Source organism: Drosophila mauritiana, chromosome 2R (genome assembly GCF_004382145.1).
Source record: "Drosophila mauritiana strain mau12 chromosome 2R, ASM438214v1, whole genome shotgun sequence".
In the NCBI taxonomy this organism is placed as follows: domain Eukaryota; kingdom Metazoa; phylum Arthropoda; class Insecta; order Diptera; family Drosophilidae; genus Drosophila; species Drosophila mauritiana.
This window is the reverse complement of record NC_046668.1, coordinates 6,169,693-6,187,386: the sequence shown is the minus strand read 5'-3', so window position 1 is coordinate 6,187,386 and position 17,694 is coordinate 6,169,693. Positions and strand designations below refer to the sequence as shown.

Below are 17,694 nucleotides of genomic sequence, written 5' to 3'. Positions count from 1 at the left end.
TCGGAAATTAAAAAATACTGAATGGAATCATGTTAAGTCAGAGGATAATCCAGCAGATTTAGCATCCAGGGGAGTGGATTCTAACCAGTTGATCAACTGTGATTTTTGGTGGAAAGGTCCGAAATGGCTAGCAGACCCAAAAGAACTTTGGCCTCGGCAGCAGTCTGTAGAAGAACCTGTCTTAATAAATACGGTATTAAATGACAAAATAGATGATCCTATTTACGAATTAATAGAAAGGTATTCCAGTATAGAAAAACTTATACGTATAATAGCATACATAAATAGATTCGTGCAGATGAAAACAAGAAATAAAGCCTATTCATCAATTATTTCAGTAAAGGAGATAAGAATAGCGGAAACAATTGTTATTAAGAAACAACAAGAATACCAGTTTAGGCAAGAGATAAAGTGCCTTAAAATCAAAAAGGAAATCAAGACAAATAATAAAATATTGTCATTGAATCCATTTTTGGACAAGGATGGGGTTCTAAGAGTTGGAGGAAGATTGCAAAATTCCAATGCAGAATTTAATGTTAAACATCCAATCATTTTAGAAAAATGCCACCTAACAAGCTTATTAATAAAAAATGCTCATAAGGAAACATTGCATGGAGGGATAAACCTAATGCGAAACTATATCCAAAGAAAGTATTGGATTTTCGGGTTGAAAAATTCGTTGAAAAAGTATTTAAGAGAATGTGTAACGTGTGCAAGGTATAAACAAAATACAGCTCAGCAAATAATGGGTAACTTGCCAAAATATAGAGTGACGATGACATTCCCGTTTCTTAATACTGGAATAGATTACGCAGGTCCTTATTATGTTAAATGTTCAAAAAATCGTGGCCAAAAAACATTTAAAGGATACGTTGCTGTATTCGTTTGCATGGCCACCAAAGCCATACACTTAGAAATGGTAAGCGATCTAACTTCAGACGCATTTTTAGCAGCACTCAGAAGATTTATTGCTAGACGGGGAAAATGTTCCAATATCTATTCAGACAACGGAACAAATTTTGTAGGAGCTGCAAGAAAATTAGATCAAGAGTTATTTAATGCAATACAAGAAAATATAACGATTGCAGCGCAGCTTGAAAAGGACAGGATTGATTGGCATTTTATTCCCCCGGCAGGACCTCACTTCGGAGGTATTTGGGAAGCTGGAGTTAAGTCAATGAAATACCATTTAAAGCGTATAATCGGCGACACTATTTTGACTTACGAAGAAATGTCAACTCTTTTATGTCAAATAGAAGCATGCTTAAATTCAAGGCCATTATACACTATAGTTAGTGAGAAGGACCAACAAGAAGTTTTAACACCAGGTCATTTTTTAATTGGAAGACCACCTTTAGAAATAGTCGAACCAATGGAAGATGAAAAAATCGGAAATTTGGATAGGTGGAGACTTATCCAAAAAATGAAGAAAGATTTCTGGGTTAAGTGGAAAAGTGAATATTTGCATACGCTCCAGCAAAGGAATAAATGGAAAAAGGAAATTCCTAATATAGAAGAAGGGCAAATAGTTTTATTGAAGGATGAGAATTGTCATCCTGCAAGATGGCCTTTAGGAAAGGTGGAAAAGGTGCATAAGGGGAATGATGATAAGGTCCGAGTGGCTAAAGTAAAGATGCAGGAAGGATATATCACTAGACCCATTACTAAAATTTGTCCCTTGGAAGGAATAAAGTCTGTTGACAAAAATGAGGCTGACCAAGAGCCAAAAAGACGAACTAGAGCGACATCGGGAATGTCCAAGATCGGAACTTGAAGAAAACAATAAATTGTTTATGATGCAGTCTAGATCTAGAAGCAAGCGTGCTCCTTTCGAATTTATGGGTTCCTTGTATCATATTTTATTTGGTATAATGGATGAAGATGATAGAGAGCAATTAGAAGAAAATATGAAGAATTTGTTAGATAACCAGAACAACCTTGATAAACTAATTCAAAAACAAACATCTGTGGTTGATTCAACTTCTACTCTATTAAAGAGAACAACAGAAGATGTTAACTCCAATTTTAGAAGTATGCAAATAAGAATTGAGAACATGACAGAAGTTCTTAAAGAAAATTATTATGTTTATAAGGAATCAATAAAATTCTTTATGATTACGAAACAGCTACACTCATTGATTGAAGAAGGCGAAAAAATTCAAGCAGGCATTATAAGCCTGTTGATTGATATTAATCACGGTAGGCTAAATACAAATATTCTCAGGTAAGGTTCCTGCGAATTCAAAAGTCCGTCTGCAATGTACTGGCTCTCAAATTGAATTGTTTGATTTGCCTCAGCAAGGAGTTTTAAGCATTGCGCCATATTGTACGGCAAGAACCGACGATAAAATTCTAGTTGCCCACCATAACATTCAGTCCGAAAGTGAAGAATTATTATCAACACCTTATATAGGAGAAGTTAGTGAAGTGCCGAAGATTATTTGGGATCCGCTGAAACTATCAATATTAAATCATACTGAGGAATTTGAACGATTGAATAATGAAATTAAATTTATGAAAGAGAACCATCAAAAATTGAAAGATTTACATTTCCATCATATTTCCGGACATGCTGGATTAATTATTGCCTTAATACTAATGATAGTATTAATAATATATTTCATACGGAATGTGCTGTGCAACAAAGAATGCAAGCAATAACCTTTGCAGGTCCGTTGCCAGTACTATAAATATCAATAGCAAATAAACAATAAAATAATATAACAAATAAAAATATACAGTCCACTATATCGTTGTTTAATAGAAAATGTACTTCTACATAGAAAAAGCAAAATGTTTAAAATAAGTTAATTGAGTACAAATTGTTGAATTAAAAATAATATAAACCATAATTGTAATCCAATAAAATTAAAAGCCAGAAAAACTAGGCCCATTGAAATCTTAGTTGCAAAATAAATGAACATATATCAAATAAATACAGTCCACTACTGTTATAAATGCAACTAATATACTAATGTACATCTCAGCTTTGCTGGCCCTTTGGCAGAATGTTCACACATGAACACGAATATATTTAAAGACTTACAATTTTGGGCTCCGTTCATATCTTATGTAAATGAATCGAGAGCGATAAATTATATTTAGGATTTTGTTATCTAAGGCGACATGGGTGCATTGCTCAAAAACATGTGCACACCACATGAGTCAGTCACTTGAGATCGTTCCCCGCCTCCTAAAATAGTCCCTTAGTGGGAGACCACAGATAAGGTCCTCGCCGCTCAAGATAGGCAGATGTGCCCGAGCGTGGGACCTCGATAAGGCGGGGACTATTTACTTAGGTCTCTGCGTAGGCCATTTACTTTAAGATGCGATTCTCATGTCACCTAGTTAAACCGAAGATATTTCCAAATAAAATCAGTTTCTTACAAAAACTCAACGAGTAAAGTCTTCTTATTTGGGATTTTACATTGGTTTGTTTGTTGGTTAGTGTACGTGGTTAGGATTCGATGGAAATAAGAAGTGTGGGCGTTTTAGTATTCAGTATTAGTGTAGGCGTGGATTGGATCTAGAGTCTAGCAGATGTGGTGGACTTTTTGGTGGACGCTAGGGCAGCAGCATGCAGGCAAGATTTATCATTTACAAGTAGTTACAATCACTTGACTTCGAAACAAATGCTGTTAGTCAGATCTAAATGGCTATTTCGGTTAATTCCCGGCTTTGTACTCACCAATTCGTTTGGATTATTGGGATACGGATACGGATACGGATACTAAAAACATTTGTTTCAGTGGTTCAGTATTGGCTTTGTTTGTTGGTTGGTTTATTGTTTGGCTTTATTTGGAATTACTGCACTATAGATTTCTAGATATCGCTAGGCATATGTGTATGGTGTTTCGTTGGAAAGAGCGTTAGCGGTGTGCATACAGATACGGTACAGGATTTATCATATTATTTCATAAAATTAACAGCAAGTATAATGATTAAAAACAAACGTTGCATACTCTAGGGCATTAGCATTACGTAAGTGGTATTAACTAAAGCTACGATCAGAACACTAGCTCGACCCTCTCATTCGCGTGGCGTGGTTGGTGCAACAGGTGCTGGTGCAGTGGAAAGGTAGGAATAGGTTGCCCCTCCAGTGCGGGAGATTCTGTGCCTGCCTCATTTCCCGTGTTCAGTATGGTTGTATTTTTGTAATTTCTATTCCCGCCGATGCCCATCCTAATTGCTATGTACAGAGAAATTGGCTTTGCTATACTGACTAGTGTTTAACATCTGTTTGTTTGACTAAGCTATGCGTAATTTGGCAAATATCCGTGGGGCCTATGACCCAAACGATCCCCAGAGTTCCTAGAATAGCAGACTATTGTTGCTGTACTTGGCGTCCGCACCGCTGAAGCCGTTCAGGCAGCTGTCCACCCCCGAGTCGCCCTGGTCCTCCGTCTCCGGCCGCAGGACCGTCTTCCCGCCCAGCGGCTCGCTCTCAAAGAGTGGGTTCATGACAAAGTCCTTGGACGTGGCGGACACCGCCCGGAAGCTATTCCGCTTGAGGTCCTTGTGCAGCAGCTGCTTTTCGAACTGGGTGAGCACGCCGGCGGAGGGCCCACCTGCCGCTGGACGTCTCTTGGACACGGACGAGCCGAAGGACACCCCGCTACCATTGCTGTGCAGGCTCAGCGAGGACTGCGTGTGTCGCTTGGGCAGAGAACTGTAGCTGCTGCGCCAGGAGCGCTGTGATCTCAGGTCAAAGTCGTCGTCGTCACCCAAACCCAAACTCGATTCGCGGTAATGGGACGCCGAGGTCGAAGGTCTCTCGAGGGGCACCGATCTCTCGTAGCCCAGCGAGGGGGAGGGCGAGTGGAAGGGGCGGCTGTTAATGAACTTTAGTGAGCTACTGCGTCGCACTGGCGTGGATAGGGTCCAATGAGAGAGGTCGGCAGCGGTGCTCTGAGCGCCACTTGAAATGCGGCCATGCGGTGGATGTGGTTCTGGTTCTTGATTTACCTCGTTGATCACGATGTCCTCCACATCCTCGGCTGCGCTGGTCGTGGCGGCCTTTCCACTCCCCGTGCTGTCAGGGGATGTGGGAGCATTGTTGATGTAGTAGTCGCGGCTATAGCTAAAGATTAGAGATGCACAGAAGTTACTTAGACCTAGCACACGCTGGTAGGTGTCTCTCTCCCAAACTTACCGCTTATAATCCGCTTTGGGCGCTGGCGGATCCGGATTTTCCGTCAGCGCCGACGCCAGTGCCTTTTGCTCAGCACTCGGACTGATGTTGGGCACATCCATGTAGCGCTCCTGGGTGCCACTGATGCGCTGCTTCAGGGCCTCCGGGGAGTACGGATTGTTTGGCATCTCAACGGCGTTGTACCACTTCTTCACCTCGCGTTCCGCAATGGAACCTGGAAATGGTTAGGATCAAGGTCGTTTAGGAATTTATGGAGTCTGAACTTGAAAATCACAGTGAACGGAAAGTAATTAACTAGTAATTAACTTGTGCTAAGCTATTCTCTCTTAAAAGTTTTTGATCTTCCCAGTTGCAAATGAAAAACTTGAATTTTCTCCAGTAAAACTCTTTTTGTTTGATTTCGATTGAAATTCGTAGTTAACTTCTTTATTACAACTTTTAAAAGGAGTAAATATTTTATTTTACTAGGCACTATTATGATTACAAGGAAGTGTGAATTGGAATGGCTAAGTCTTTGAAATCAAACAAAAACTTGTTAATACATAAGGCATATTTCCAAAACCTAATCATATTACGAGATTGCCGGTTTTTCATTTGTTATTGAGATTAAGAGAGACTTCCATAGACAGCTAGTAATTACTTTAAGTTCCCCTTGTTTCATGGTTAAATAGGTCGGCTGATCCGAATGCTAATTATCAACCGTCGACGGCACGACACAACACACAAAGGACAGTAGAGCCTGGCTAACATAAACACGTATTTAAGCAGACGTAGGGGAGGGACAACAACAAACACCGAGAGATGACAGTTATGGCCACAACCGAGTGTTACCTGGCACGAAGCGCCGCAACAGTACAACATCGTCGTCGGCAACGTCGTCTGGTTGGGCACCCGAGGATCCACCGTTTGGGAGCTCGGTGGCATAGCTACCCGACCATCGAAGGGAACCATTTGTTAGTTTTCCATTGGTGCGTCTGCTTCCCGAGGTCGGGTTGTTAGTTTGGGTTAGAGGAAGATGCAGGTGGGTGTGCACATTGTTGTTAGAGCTTGTGTTAGTACTAAGGGATCGCCGATCGTCTAGGACTAAGACCCTCTGGCTAACAAACTCCTGATCGGAGTCACCATCTGCGTTGAATGTCTCGCAGGCAGTGGAGGGCTCACTCTCGTCACTTTCAATGGACTCAGAACCTAATTGATCTGAGAAGAGAATTTCATTGATAAAGTTATATGTGATTTCGCTCAAACTAAACGCAATGGTGGAGTCAGCGTCTACTTCTAGTTCATCGGCCATATCGCAGGACGTTTGGCTGGCCATATCTAGTCTTAAGATTACATTATCACCTACAGTGACATCGACTTCTACGTGCTTTAAATGATCTTCCGGGCTATCTGATGCGTCAATATCTAAGCAAGTTCTACTTTGGAAGTCCGGCGACTCATCTCGGTTTGTTGTACTAACAATGCACGGAGATGTCAGTGTATCTGAACTATCCAAATTGTCAGATTCAATTTTGGTATCTACATCACTCTTAGGCATATCTTTCATGTTAACTATACATTCGGATTTATCCGTATCTATGCTAAGATCATCTACCATATCAGTTTCAGTCTTATCAGTCTCAAATGCAAAGCAATTGTCTACGAAGCGAATGGGGTCAACTTCAGAGACTGGAGTCGCTGCCCTGCCCGTTGGGGGTTGAATGTCCTTGGAGGAATCTAAGCTAACTTCGTCCAGTTCCTCAAAGAGGCTAGAATGGGAATCATACGCAACTTCGTCTATGCTGTCATCCAGGGAATCGAAGGAGCTGAGGTACTTGTGCATGATCAAGGAGCGGCGGCGCCTTCGTTCGATTGTGGCCAGCAGTCGCTTGTCTTTCATGTAAAACTTGCAAATGGTCCCGAAGAGGTTGACCGGCTCGGATCTCTTGGGTGAGTCTGCATCGCTCGGTGGTGTGTCTCGGATGTTGGGCTGTCTTCGCAGATACTTGTGGGTGCTGGCTTTCCCCAAGGCGAAGCAATCGCCATTGGTGGAGTCTACCGATGTATGATTGTGTATACCTTCTGTTCCCGGATCCTTTAATTCTTGGTCTGTACTGGCTAGTTGGGTATCGCTTGATAAATCCGGATTCGCAGTTACTGATTCTACTATTACATCATCTTTCTTTAAAATATCTTCACCAAACTGCGGTTCCTCACTAGCGTTACTCTCCTTTTGCTCCACGCTGTCCACACTCACTGGAATAGATACTGTATCTGAAGCAGCTTCAACTGGTACGGATGAAGTCTCTTTTTCCACCGGAACATTATTTCCTGATGATAGAGGTTGTTCTTCTGGAACAATTTCCACTGGGATGGCTGGTTCTGCAACCATTTCTGCCGTCTCATCTTTGGTTTCCTCTGTGAGATGTTCTGTTACAGGAACAACCTCCACTGGTATTGCTGGTGCTGCAGACACGGACTCTTGGGGTTCCAATGCTTCAGCTTGTAAATCTTGAGTAGTTTCAACATCCATAGGCGATGGGGCTTCCGTTTCTGGTTTCATAATAGTTTCCACAGGAACTATGGCGTTTGTATCTGCAGATTGAGTAGTGGCTTCCACAGGAGAGGGTAGGTTTTCCATATCGACAGGATCTTTTTGTAAAAGAACTTGTGCAGGTTCTAGTAAATCCTCAGTGCTTGAAACTAATTCTGGAAAGGGGTTCTCGAAAGCATGCGGTTCCAAATTCTCTGGTTCAGACAAAGGAACTGAGTCTAGTTGTGGAACCAAGTTAGCAGATATCATTGAATCTGCACAGGTAGATTCCGTTTCGGAATTAGGTACTCCGTACACAACTGGCTCCGGAGTGACTAACTCGGTAGCTTCTAAAGGTTCCCCCTTGGAGCTCTCCACTTCCAAAACCATTTCCTTAGTTTCCTGCGACTTATCTACTGTTGAATCTCCCACGTCAACTGGTTGCACCTCTTCTACATCCACAGTTTCCGTTTCTAGAATAAGTTCCGTAGATGGTTGAGTCTCCAAGTCCGTAGGTTGTGTTTGTATGGTTAAATTAGTTGGTAACGATGTAGGAACTGATTGTTCTTGAGGAACAAGGTTCTCTGGTAGTGCGCGATCCAGATTTTGAGATTCCGCTTGGCAAATCAAAACTAAGGGCTCCAAAACAGCCGATGGCTGTTCATCGATGGTCGTCGATTCTAACAACGGCTCCTCCTTCACCTCGGAAGTTACTATTTCCAGTTGATTGATTTCTAGGCTTGCAATCTCTGCACGAGTGTTTGGGTCCACACAGATTTCAGTATCTGCGCCTGCAGATTCTGTCTCTGCCACCAAATCTGTGTTTCCTAAAGAATCTAAGGTTCGCTTCATAGGATCCGACAGTTCCACTGCGACAGAATCAGTCCCAGAAATTTCCTCAGGGGCCGATTTATCCACGTCAACAGGTCCTATGTCTAACACATTCTCTGCACTTCCTAGTGGATCCCCTAGGGAATCTTCGTTTTGCTTGACAGGAATAGATGGCTCCACTGCGATAGAATCTGCCTCCGAATCTTTCGGAAGGGTTGCCTGATCCACTGCATCACCTTCGACCTGCGCAGTATCTTTTGGTAATTCTTGTGGATCGCTAGTTTCGATTTGAGAAACGATTTCGACATGAACAGGTGATTCCTTTTGATCAACTTGGACGGGGTCCGCCGATGCGACTTCGGTATCTGTTGTATCCACGGCCACAGATTGAGTCACTTCCTCCGGCGTTGTATCTTCAATAGTTGGCGATTCAGCCACTGTATTGAATGGTTCAGAAGGTATAACTTCAACTGAGGTGGCTTCAGTAGAAGTTATTGGTTCCTCAACGCGGAAATTCTGCTCAGAAACCACATCAGCAGGCGTAATAGGATCCATTGAAACTATTTCTCCACCTATACTAACTTTTAGTGAATCCTCTTCGACGGATTCGTTTTCTGGAACTGGTTGCTGTGCTGATTCAACTGTATCTTGGACTTCTGCAGAAACTGATGGTTCCAACAGCGCTGCCTGATCAATTGCTACAGGCTCAATCTCCACTACGATAGACTCCAGTTTTTCCACAGGTACCGTTTGTTCAATGACGATGGGTTCTGGTTCTGGAATAATATCCAAAGGAGCAATGTTTCCTATTGCCATTGTTTGTGTATCCGGGCTAAGTTCCACAAGAGATGGGGGGTCTATGGCAATTATGTCTGGAGTAACATCTTCTCCAACCGGTAGGGGATCCACTTTTTCTTCGGCTTCCGTATTACCTTCAAGTAAATCCACTGCAACAGTACTTTTTTGGAAATCTTTTTTACCGGATTCTGTATGTATTTCCTCATGCGGTGTAGGTTCTACATCAACCAATTCTGACACTGCCACTGATGGATTTTCACCTGAAGTTGAATTATTGGTCGCAGGCGTTGCTTCTTCTGGATCTGATACTTCTACTTCGACCCCTGCACATTGGGGAACGACTTCTTCAGGTACTGCCTCATCCACTGCGATGGGTTCTGTCAGTGTTTCATTTTTATTAGATTGTGGTACATCTACAGGAACTTCTAAACCTTCTTTAGATTCCATGTCGTTAAGGTTTTCCTGGGTATTAACATCTATTGATGCTGGCGGTTCGAAGGCTTCAAGATATCCATCTTGAGAAACAATTTCTTCATGAAGTGTGATATCAGCAGTGATCGATTGCGTCTCTATAGCTTCATTTGGTTCTTTTCCTGCAGCTTCCAGAGGTGCAGTCTCACAATCACTTTTAGGAGGTTCAGGCATTTCTGTTGATGCTTCATCTGATGTAGGGATAGTGACAGCTTCCGTAGCCGTAGGAATTACTTCAACAGTCGTGGTTATTACAACAGCCACATTTGGTGAGTCCAAACCGACTTCCCCTGACTCTGGTGTTTCCTTTTCCGAATGTTGAGAACGTTCTTCTTCAATAGGTGCTATCTGTGGTGCCTTATCTATAACAGCTGTTGAACCTTCTATGGGTTTCACTTCTTCTACTGCTGGAACGGGACAAACGGTCTCCACTATGGATTCAGCTTGGTGTAAATCTTCTGTTGTGGTAGGAACAATCTCCACGGGTGCTGGTGATACCATTTCCTCAATTTCAATTTGAGTTGCATTTTCCATGGGCTCCGGTTGTTCCGGTAATTGGGATTGGATATCCAATACAATAGCAGATGGAGAAACTACCTCAACAGGTTCAGATGGAGCCAGCGTTTCTGCAGATACTGTAGGTACCACTTCGATCACTTCCGCTGGTAATGGTTCTATTGTGTGAGAGTCTGCTTCAGGGAGATCTCCTCCAGAACTATGGAATTCCAGTACTTCGCTTATAGGAGCTGCTTCTCCAGGCTCTGAGTGATCAACATTAACAGCTTCAGTGGTGGCTATCAAATCTATGGTGTTGCATGCTACTTCTTCAACGATTTCAATAGGCTGTGTAGTATCCATTGGGACTGTCGGTTGTGGTTCTTCTGATATGGTTGGCTGTTCAATATGATTTGACGAATTAATTTGGGTTTTCACATCGATGGACTCCGCTTCAGATAAGCTTTCGATAGGAGTCAGATTTTCTATTGTACTAGATTCTGGTTCAGGTTTAACTTCCATAGGATCAAGGTTTTCTATTGCCATTGTTTCTGGGTCAGTTTCCACAAGCGATGGGGGTTCCACAGGAACTACGTCCGGACCAACTTCTGTAACCGGTAAGGGATCAACTGTAACGGGCTGTGCTGCTGTGTGATCCACTGCACTAGATTCCAATGTTTGAGGTAATTCGTCTTGAAGTTCCATGGATGGGCTACTCTCATGTGGAACTATTTCCATAGGTGGTATATTCACATTCGCTTCAGGGACCGATTCACAGTGCTTAGATGAGTTAACTGGGACATTGTGTATTTCCGAAACAATATCCACGGGCTCTGGTGGTTCAACTGAGGCAGGTTCTGTATCTTCTGGAGTCTCTGAAGTTTCCACGTCAATGGACTTTACTTGAACGGCAACTTCAGTTGGAAATGGTGGACTTATCGTATCAATTGTCGATACGAATTCTTCTGAAATTGTTTGCGATTCTGGAACATTGACAACTAGTCCCACTGTTTGATTTTCTGAATCTATGTCCACAGAAGCTGATGGTCCAACAGTTTCTCCAACTTGTGGTTGGTTTACTACGATAGATTCAGATCCTATTATGACATCGACAGATTCACCGTCTTTAAGCAATCCTACTGAGACTAGACTTTCCACGGCCGTTGGTAGTTCCGTCTCTATAGATTGTGGTGAATCCACTGTAGCAACTTCTATAGTAGTTGATTCCCCGGGCTCTGCGACTTCTAAAGGTGGCGATGAATCGGCTGCAATATTTGGAGGCTCTGAATCTATTGGCACTGGTGAAGGTGGAATCTCTAAAACATTATCCAGCGGCTCGAGTGAGTTCACAGGATCGGACTGAGCTACGGCGTCAGCTTCCACAGGCACCTGGGGTTCCACTAAAGAAACGGTTTCCATTGGGACTGATGTAGTATGTGAATCAGCTTCAATTGTTCCTAGTTCATCCAATTGTGTACCATTGTCTACTAGGACAGGTATAGGACTAGGATCAGGGAGTGTCGTTGCTATGGGATCTGCAATCATTTCCGGAATTTGTTCTGATAAACTTGCTGTGGGATCACCTGGAACCAAGTTGGTTACGGGGCCCTGATCCTCTCCGATAGATTCTGCTCCGGGATTGAGCTCGATAGGTTCTAGAGTTTGCACAGTTTCAGGATCGGAATCCAAAGGCTTTGGCGGTTCCAAGTCCAGCGAAGCGAAATTTATAGCTTCTGGTGGATCCACTGAGTGTAGTTCGGAGTCAACCATTACCACGGGATCTGGTACGATTTCAAATGGCACTGGTATTTCTGGACCAGATTCCACATGCAGTGGCACATGGACAACTTCAGATTCTGTTGTTGGAACTACTTGATTTGATTCCACGTTAGATTGGTCTTCTGGTACAATATCCAATGGAGGTGTTATTCCTGGCACAATCTGCACGGACTCTACAGGAGTAGCATCATCAGTTTTTATCTCCGGAACAATTTCCACAGGCGCCGTTTGTCCTGGAGTCTCTAATTCAGGGACAATTACTGCAGGATACTGTGTTTCCATACAATTGATATCTTGGACAATTTCTATAGGCGGCAGCAGTTCAATCTCAGATATTAGCTTTAATTGTGGAGGAGGTGGAAGCACATCCGCTTGGTCAGTAGTTGTAATCTCCTCGAGCGATGGATGTGGGACAAAGTCAAGGTGTTGCTCTGGGCCAGCTTCTGAAGGCTCTGTGTTCTCCTCTTCGATTATGTCCAGTGAGTGGGCGTGCACCAGGTCCACGGTGCGAGCGTTGATCTCGGCGAGGGCCAAGTCACTCAGTTCTTTGAGGGTGTGCATCTCACTGGGTGTCATGGCACCAGGCTGTTCAGATGCCGGAACAGCTAGCATGGGTCCCAGGGCCATGGCTGCCAAGATCTCGATCACCGATGGCACAGTATCGTGCATCTGCCCCTCATCGATGTACTCGACTGTGCTAAAGCCAGTGCAGCCATCGAGGCTGGACAGCTCCTCGGATTCGCCTTGGGCTGTAACACAAACGACTGCTAAATGCCGGTGCTTAAAGATCACGCACAAGTGGACTGAGATACTGAAGGAGGGGTTCCGGGCAGGCTACACCTAAGAAGCTATCAACGATCTAGCGAGCTAATCATCTGGGTTAGGGGTTAGTTAAGTCATAGCAAGAGTAATGAGATTCTATAGATGGAGGTATGTACATAGGAAAAGTTCATGGAAGTTACCTGCGATGGGAGTGTGGTCTGTCTCCTCGTTCAACAAGTCATCCTGGAATATCATTGGTGGCGGAGGTGGCGTCGGAGATGGCGCCTTTATATCAGAGGGCATGGCCATCGGGGACACCACAAACTCATTGGTTGTCTCTGTGAATGCGGGCTCATTCTCCTCCGGCAATGTGTGGGACGTGAGACTGGTGCGATCTACGAGCTCGTCGAGGACCATCTTGGTGTTTTGGCCACCAATGAGGTGCTTGCTCAGCAGACGATCGTTGAGATCGTTGCAGCGCAGCAGATCCAGAGAGCTCTCCTCGATGTCCGAACCAATCTCCGAGAGATCGCTCACCTCGTCCGTGGTCTTATCCCCAATCTGGGCACGTACATTCTCCCTCGGCGCCGGCACCAGCATGCCAATGCTGCTCGGAGTGGCCGAGCTGCGTTTCTTCTTGAACAGCCAGTTGTCCTCCCAGTTTCCGTCTCCGATCATGCCCGAGGATATGGATCCAATATCTGGAAGGGAAGTGAAGGCACCTTTGTATACCTGGGAAATAGTTTGCTTGTTGGAGGGGTAGGCACTTACCATCCTCGGATTCGGTGACGGATGCTGAAAAGTCCGGCAGTGGCACCATGTGTGCGGCTATATAGTCACTTAGCACGGATTCCCTTTCCAAGTCCGTTTGCAGGGATTGGGATTTGCCATTCTGCAATCAAATATGAAGGGTTGACCAGGTGTTTAAGCTACAAGTGATAAGTCCCTTACATCCAGTCCGATTTCATGATCGGTGAGGCTGCAATCACTCCGTGGTTCAATGGAGCTTCCGGACGTGGTGCTCAGCGCTTCGGCATTGAAATTCTCGTCAATGTGGCGACCACTCAAGTCCGGCGTACTCTCCGCCGCCAGCCTTGTATTCCCTTCCTTATCCGCAATCTGGCAAAGAAACCGCAAAATTTTAACCCATTGAGACCTTGGCATTGTGCAATAGCAATAGCAATAGTAGTGTTGTTGAACCCCAGAGCTCCCCTGATTTCCCGATTTTCCGATTTTCCGATTTGTTGTGGGTCAACTTGCTTGTAAGGAAAAAAGCCCTTAAGCTGATTATACCCGGCAATATTTAACTACAACGACACTTGGCGACCATTCCCTCGTTTCGTCATCGTTAACCAGACCAATATTGATTGAGTGCCGTGACGAAGTCAATTACTGGCCACGTTGCAGAGGAAGAATCCGATAAGGCAATTGGTCAGTTTAATGCTGACTGGATTAGTGACGCAGTGATAAGATCGGAGTACCAGTGCTGATATGGCTCACTGAATCATTTCACCAGCTACCCGCGTTTATTACTTCAGCAATCACCCATATTTACTTCATCGCCTGGATCAGCCATGATCCTGAGTGGTGGGCTGATGAAACCTATGCGACTTTCCAAGTTCCGAATTGATTTATCCAATTAGCTTTGGAATTGATTCAGCTATTCTTCCGCTATGTGCACCAGTTGGTGGCCTAAAACGTCTGCACGCGCAAGACAATGGACTGCAACTAATTAGCCTGGTCCGTTGGGGCGATGGGCCAACTGGAATATCGAAGCCGCCCAAGTGCAGGTCGAATGAAAGCGAAAACTGGCCGGAATGGGCCAGTTAAATGGCGGAAATGGTCCGGCTCTCCCGGGGATGGGGCATGGAACACATGGGGTAGTACCACCACAGGTGGTGAGCGGATTGATAGATAGCTTACCTTATTTAGCACCGCTGTGGCCAGCAGATCCTGGTAGATCTTGGGCTCGAAGTAGTGCTCGGTGCGATGGCGTCGCTTCAGACCGTTGCCATTGGCCAGCTCGGAGACGTGGGACCTGGTGTCCAGGCTGATCTCCGAGACGGCTCCGCTGGCGCTGAGGGAGGAGCTCCGCAGGGTCTCCGCTATGATGGTCTCGATGAGACTGCGTAGTCGGGTCTGCGAGAGGTCGGCCAGCTCGGAGTCCGCACTGTTGTTGTTATTATTATTGTTGGTGTGGCCATTTACGATGGCCGGCAGATCTGAAAGCAAGTACCGAGCATTGTGAGCAGAATTTACAAGACCCAGAATGCCAGCCGAAACCACATGCCACAACCAGATATGCTTGGTTAGCAGAGATCGATACAAAAACACAATAAAAGTGAAAACTCGGTTACTTCTAGACTAGTGATTATGGGCGTGTGAAAGGCGAAGAAAGTAAGTAAGTGTGTAAGTGTGTGTGTTTTAGCCATACCTAATTTCACCTCAATGACGTAAACCACGTAAAAGACAATTACGGCCAAAACGGCATACATGCCAGTGACTAGGCCCAAAGTGAAGTCCATGCTGCATGCATATATCTATATGCAGATATGTAGATACAATCGCAAATATCGGATACGGCTGAATCGTGGATATCTCGCCTATTTGTTTACGTTCACGTTTGTGTTTCGGTTTTGTTTGGAGCATTCATTGATATAACGGTCGGCTGGGCTGCTAATTATATTGAGCACATATTTGAGTTTGGTTTTTTTGCTGGCTTTATTGTTCAGCTAATTGAGCTGAAAACATAAATTTGATATGTCACCGCCTCCTCTAAACGCTTGAACAGCCGGAGCTCCCCGAACTCCAGTGGGGCTGAAAATCGCGACTATGGTTCGCATATTTATCATTCTCCTTTGACTTCGCTACGTCTATTAACGTATTGCGGTAAATACCACATCGCATAATGAATAACCCCGAGTTATCTATTTTGCGTTACAATGCCGCCCATATTTCTTTATCTAGTGATGTCTGGCCAGCTAGTCCCCCGTTAGTCATTCAGGTGTGCAAAAGGTGTCACAGACGCACACTTTCGTATCCAGAACGAGTCACCAGTGGAAATAGACCCACAAACTGGCCCCTAGGACGGACGGACGGACAGACGGACAGAACCAACCGGATCGGAACAGATCACTTCTCGATCTCCGCCGAGTCTATTGTGCGACTCCAAAGTTCAGGGTTCAGGCGAAATCACTCGGGCAATTATCACTCGCTGTTTTCCACTTTATTTCATTTTTAATTTCACCGCCATGCCTGTGTATTACCACTGCGGGTTCAAGTGCTCGATAAAGGCCCTTCAGACTGCTCCGACTTCGATCGGCCAACTGGCCAGCGATAAGTTGGGTGCACAAGTGGATAACACATTACTTAGTTAAGGTCAATGATAAACTGCAGAGCGATTTGGGTTACGGAAGCGTGTTGAAAGTCAGCGATCATCTTTTCACGATCATAATTCGCTGTTAATCTCGGGATTACACATGGGGGGCTCCAGCTCCAAGCGGGGACACCGTGGATGGAGGGGGATCATTAATATTTATTAGCGTTGATTAGGGTCTCTTCCTCGTCTGCCGCTTTGTTTTACCTCACGATTATTGATTTCAATTTTTGCTCATTATATGTATGTTTTTTGCCAACTTAGTGTGGGGTCAAGGTTGCAGATAGCTCGTCACTTGATGCGTTGCTCTTGGTCTATTTGACTTAGGGCCTTATCTGGCAGCTGGAAAAGTTCCTCTATCTGCTGGCCGAAATTCTTGTTCTATGCACGACTACGCGAGGTATGCTGTTGGCTTATTCCATGTTATCACACGCGTTTCGGACGGACTTTTTGGGCCGGAGCGGAATTGGCGTTACGATCGCGACGCGTCGCTTCTGGCAACTGAAGTTACGTTCCGTGCGATTGCCGAGCGGTAAGCGGCGAGCGTCTAAACGCTCGCTCACTCACACACTCAAGTTTTTGTATTTTGTATGGGCACAGTGGGCCTGGTGTTGAGATTTGGTCGAGTGGCGCAGTTTTGGTTTTGCAATTCACCAATTTACAGGCGTTTTGCCGCCCAAATCGCCCAAATCGCCGAACTAAGCTGGGAGCGTGACCAAATCAATCGAGTGTTCAGACACAGCATCTTGAGTGGTCTTGTAAGTAAGACATTTACGCCAATTTTCCAATCACGAAACCTGTTGGTGAGCAACAGCCGCCAACGGTGCGTATGATTAATGCCTATCGCTGTCTGTCATCTGAGCTGAGGCTGGGACTTTGGGCAGCGCCGCACTCGAAAGAGTACCTGGCAGGCGGAGTATCATAATGTTCTCGCTGTCATCGGCACTTCAATAGCTAAAAAACCTTATCAGAGCTTTACGGCCTTATCACCGACAAACTGACTCTTTGCCGCTTCTTATCAACCAGCATTGACCGCGATTTCAGTGAGTTGAAAAGAGAGGCAGAGATTGCAAGGAGCGAGAGCGCTGCAGGTTGTTGATTTTGCCATTTTAATTGGACTCCCTGGTTATGACCCACTGATAGGAGATATGAGCTTTACTACAGCCGCATTCATTGATTCATAGATTTGTTTTAGGGCCTTTGTTGGAGTGGCTCAACATACAAACAGCAATTTTTATCAAGGGTAGGAAATACACATTACTGGGTTACGATTAATATACGCTTTTTTTAAGTGAAAACTACGTGATAAGTTGAATAGTTAGCAGGTACTTTGTTACTGAAAAACGTGTATATTTAATAAATTTTATTTTAAGATATGTTCTGCTTAGCTCAAAGTTGTATAAATGGTCAAGTTCAAAGTTGTTAAAATAATAAATCAGTGATAAATTTAAAGAATTTTGACCTAAAAATCCTTATTTTTCAAATGTTTCCAACTTAACCTTATGTAAAACACTTGAT

At 44.3% G+C, this 17,694-nt stretch overlaps 1 protein-coding gene across 15 annotated transcripts in view; it reads right to left on the bottom strand.

Moving 5' to 3' along the window:
• Nucleotides 1-17,694, bottom strand: part of LOC117136078 (titin homolog) — a 36,426-nt gene that overhangs the window by 6,387 nt on the left and 12,345 nt on the right. For 3 of the 15 annotated variants that reach the window (XM_033296732.1, XM_033296733.1, XM_033296734.1), the window contains 7 exons: nucleotides 14,724-15,022; nucleotides 13,752-13,919; nucleotides 13,572-13,692; nucleotides 13,001-13,501; nucleotides 5,984-6,349; nucleotides 5,153-5,366; nucleotides 4,966-5,080 (listed from right to left, as the gene is read on the bottom strand). In XM_033296732.1, the coding sequence (XP_033152623.1) occupies nucleotides 4,966-5,080; nucleotides 5,153-5,366; nucleotides 5,984-6,349; nucleotides 13,001-13,501; nucleotides 13,572-13,692; nucleotides 13,752-13,919; nucleotides 14,724-15,022 (1,784 nt within the window). Of the gene's footprint in view, nucleotides 1-3,764; nucleotides 5,081-5,152; nucleotides 5,367-5,983; nucleotides 6,350-7,210; nucleotides 12,788-13,000; nucleotides 13,502-13,571; nucleotides 13,693-13,751; nucleotides 13,920-14,355; nucleotides 14,514-14,723; nucleotides 15,023-15,234; nucleotides 17,494-17,694 lie in introns of those variants that run through there. The other 12 variants (XM_033296735.1, XM_033296736.1, XM_033296737.1 and 9 more) reach the window with 9 other exon arrangements.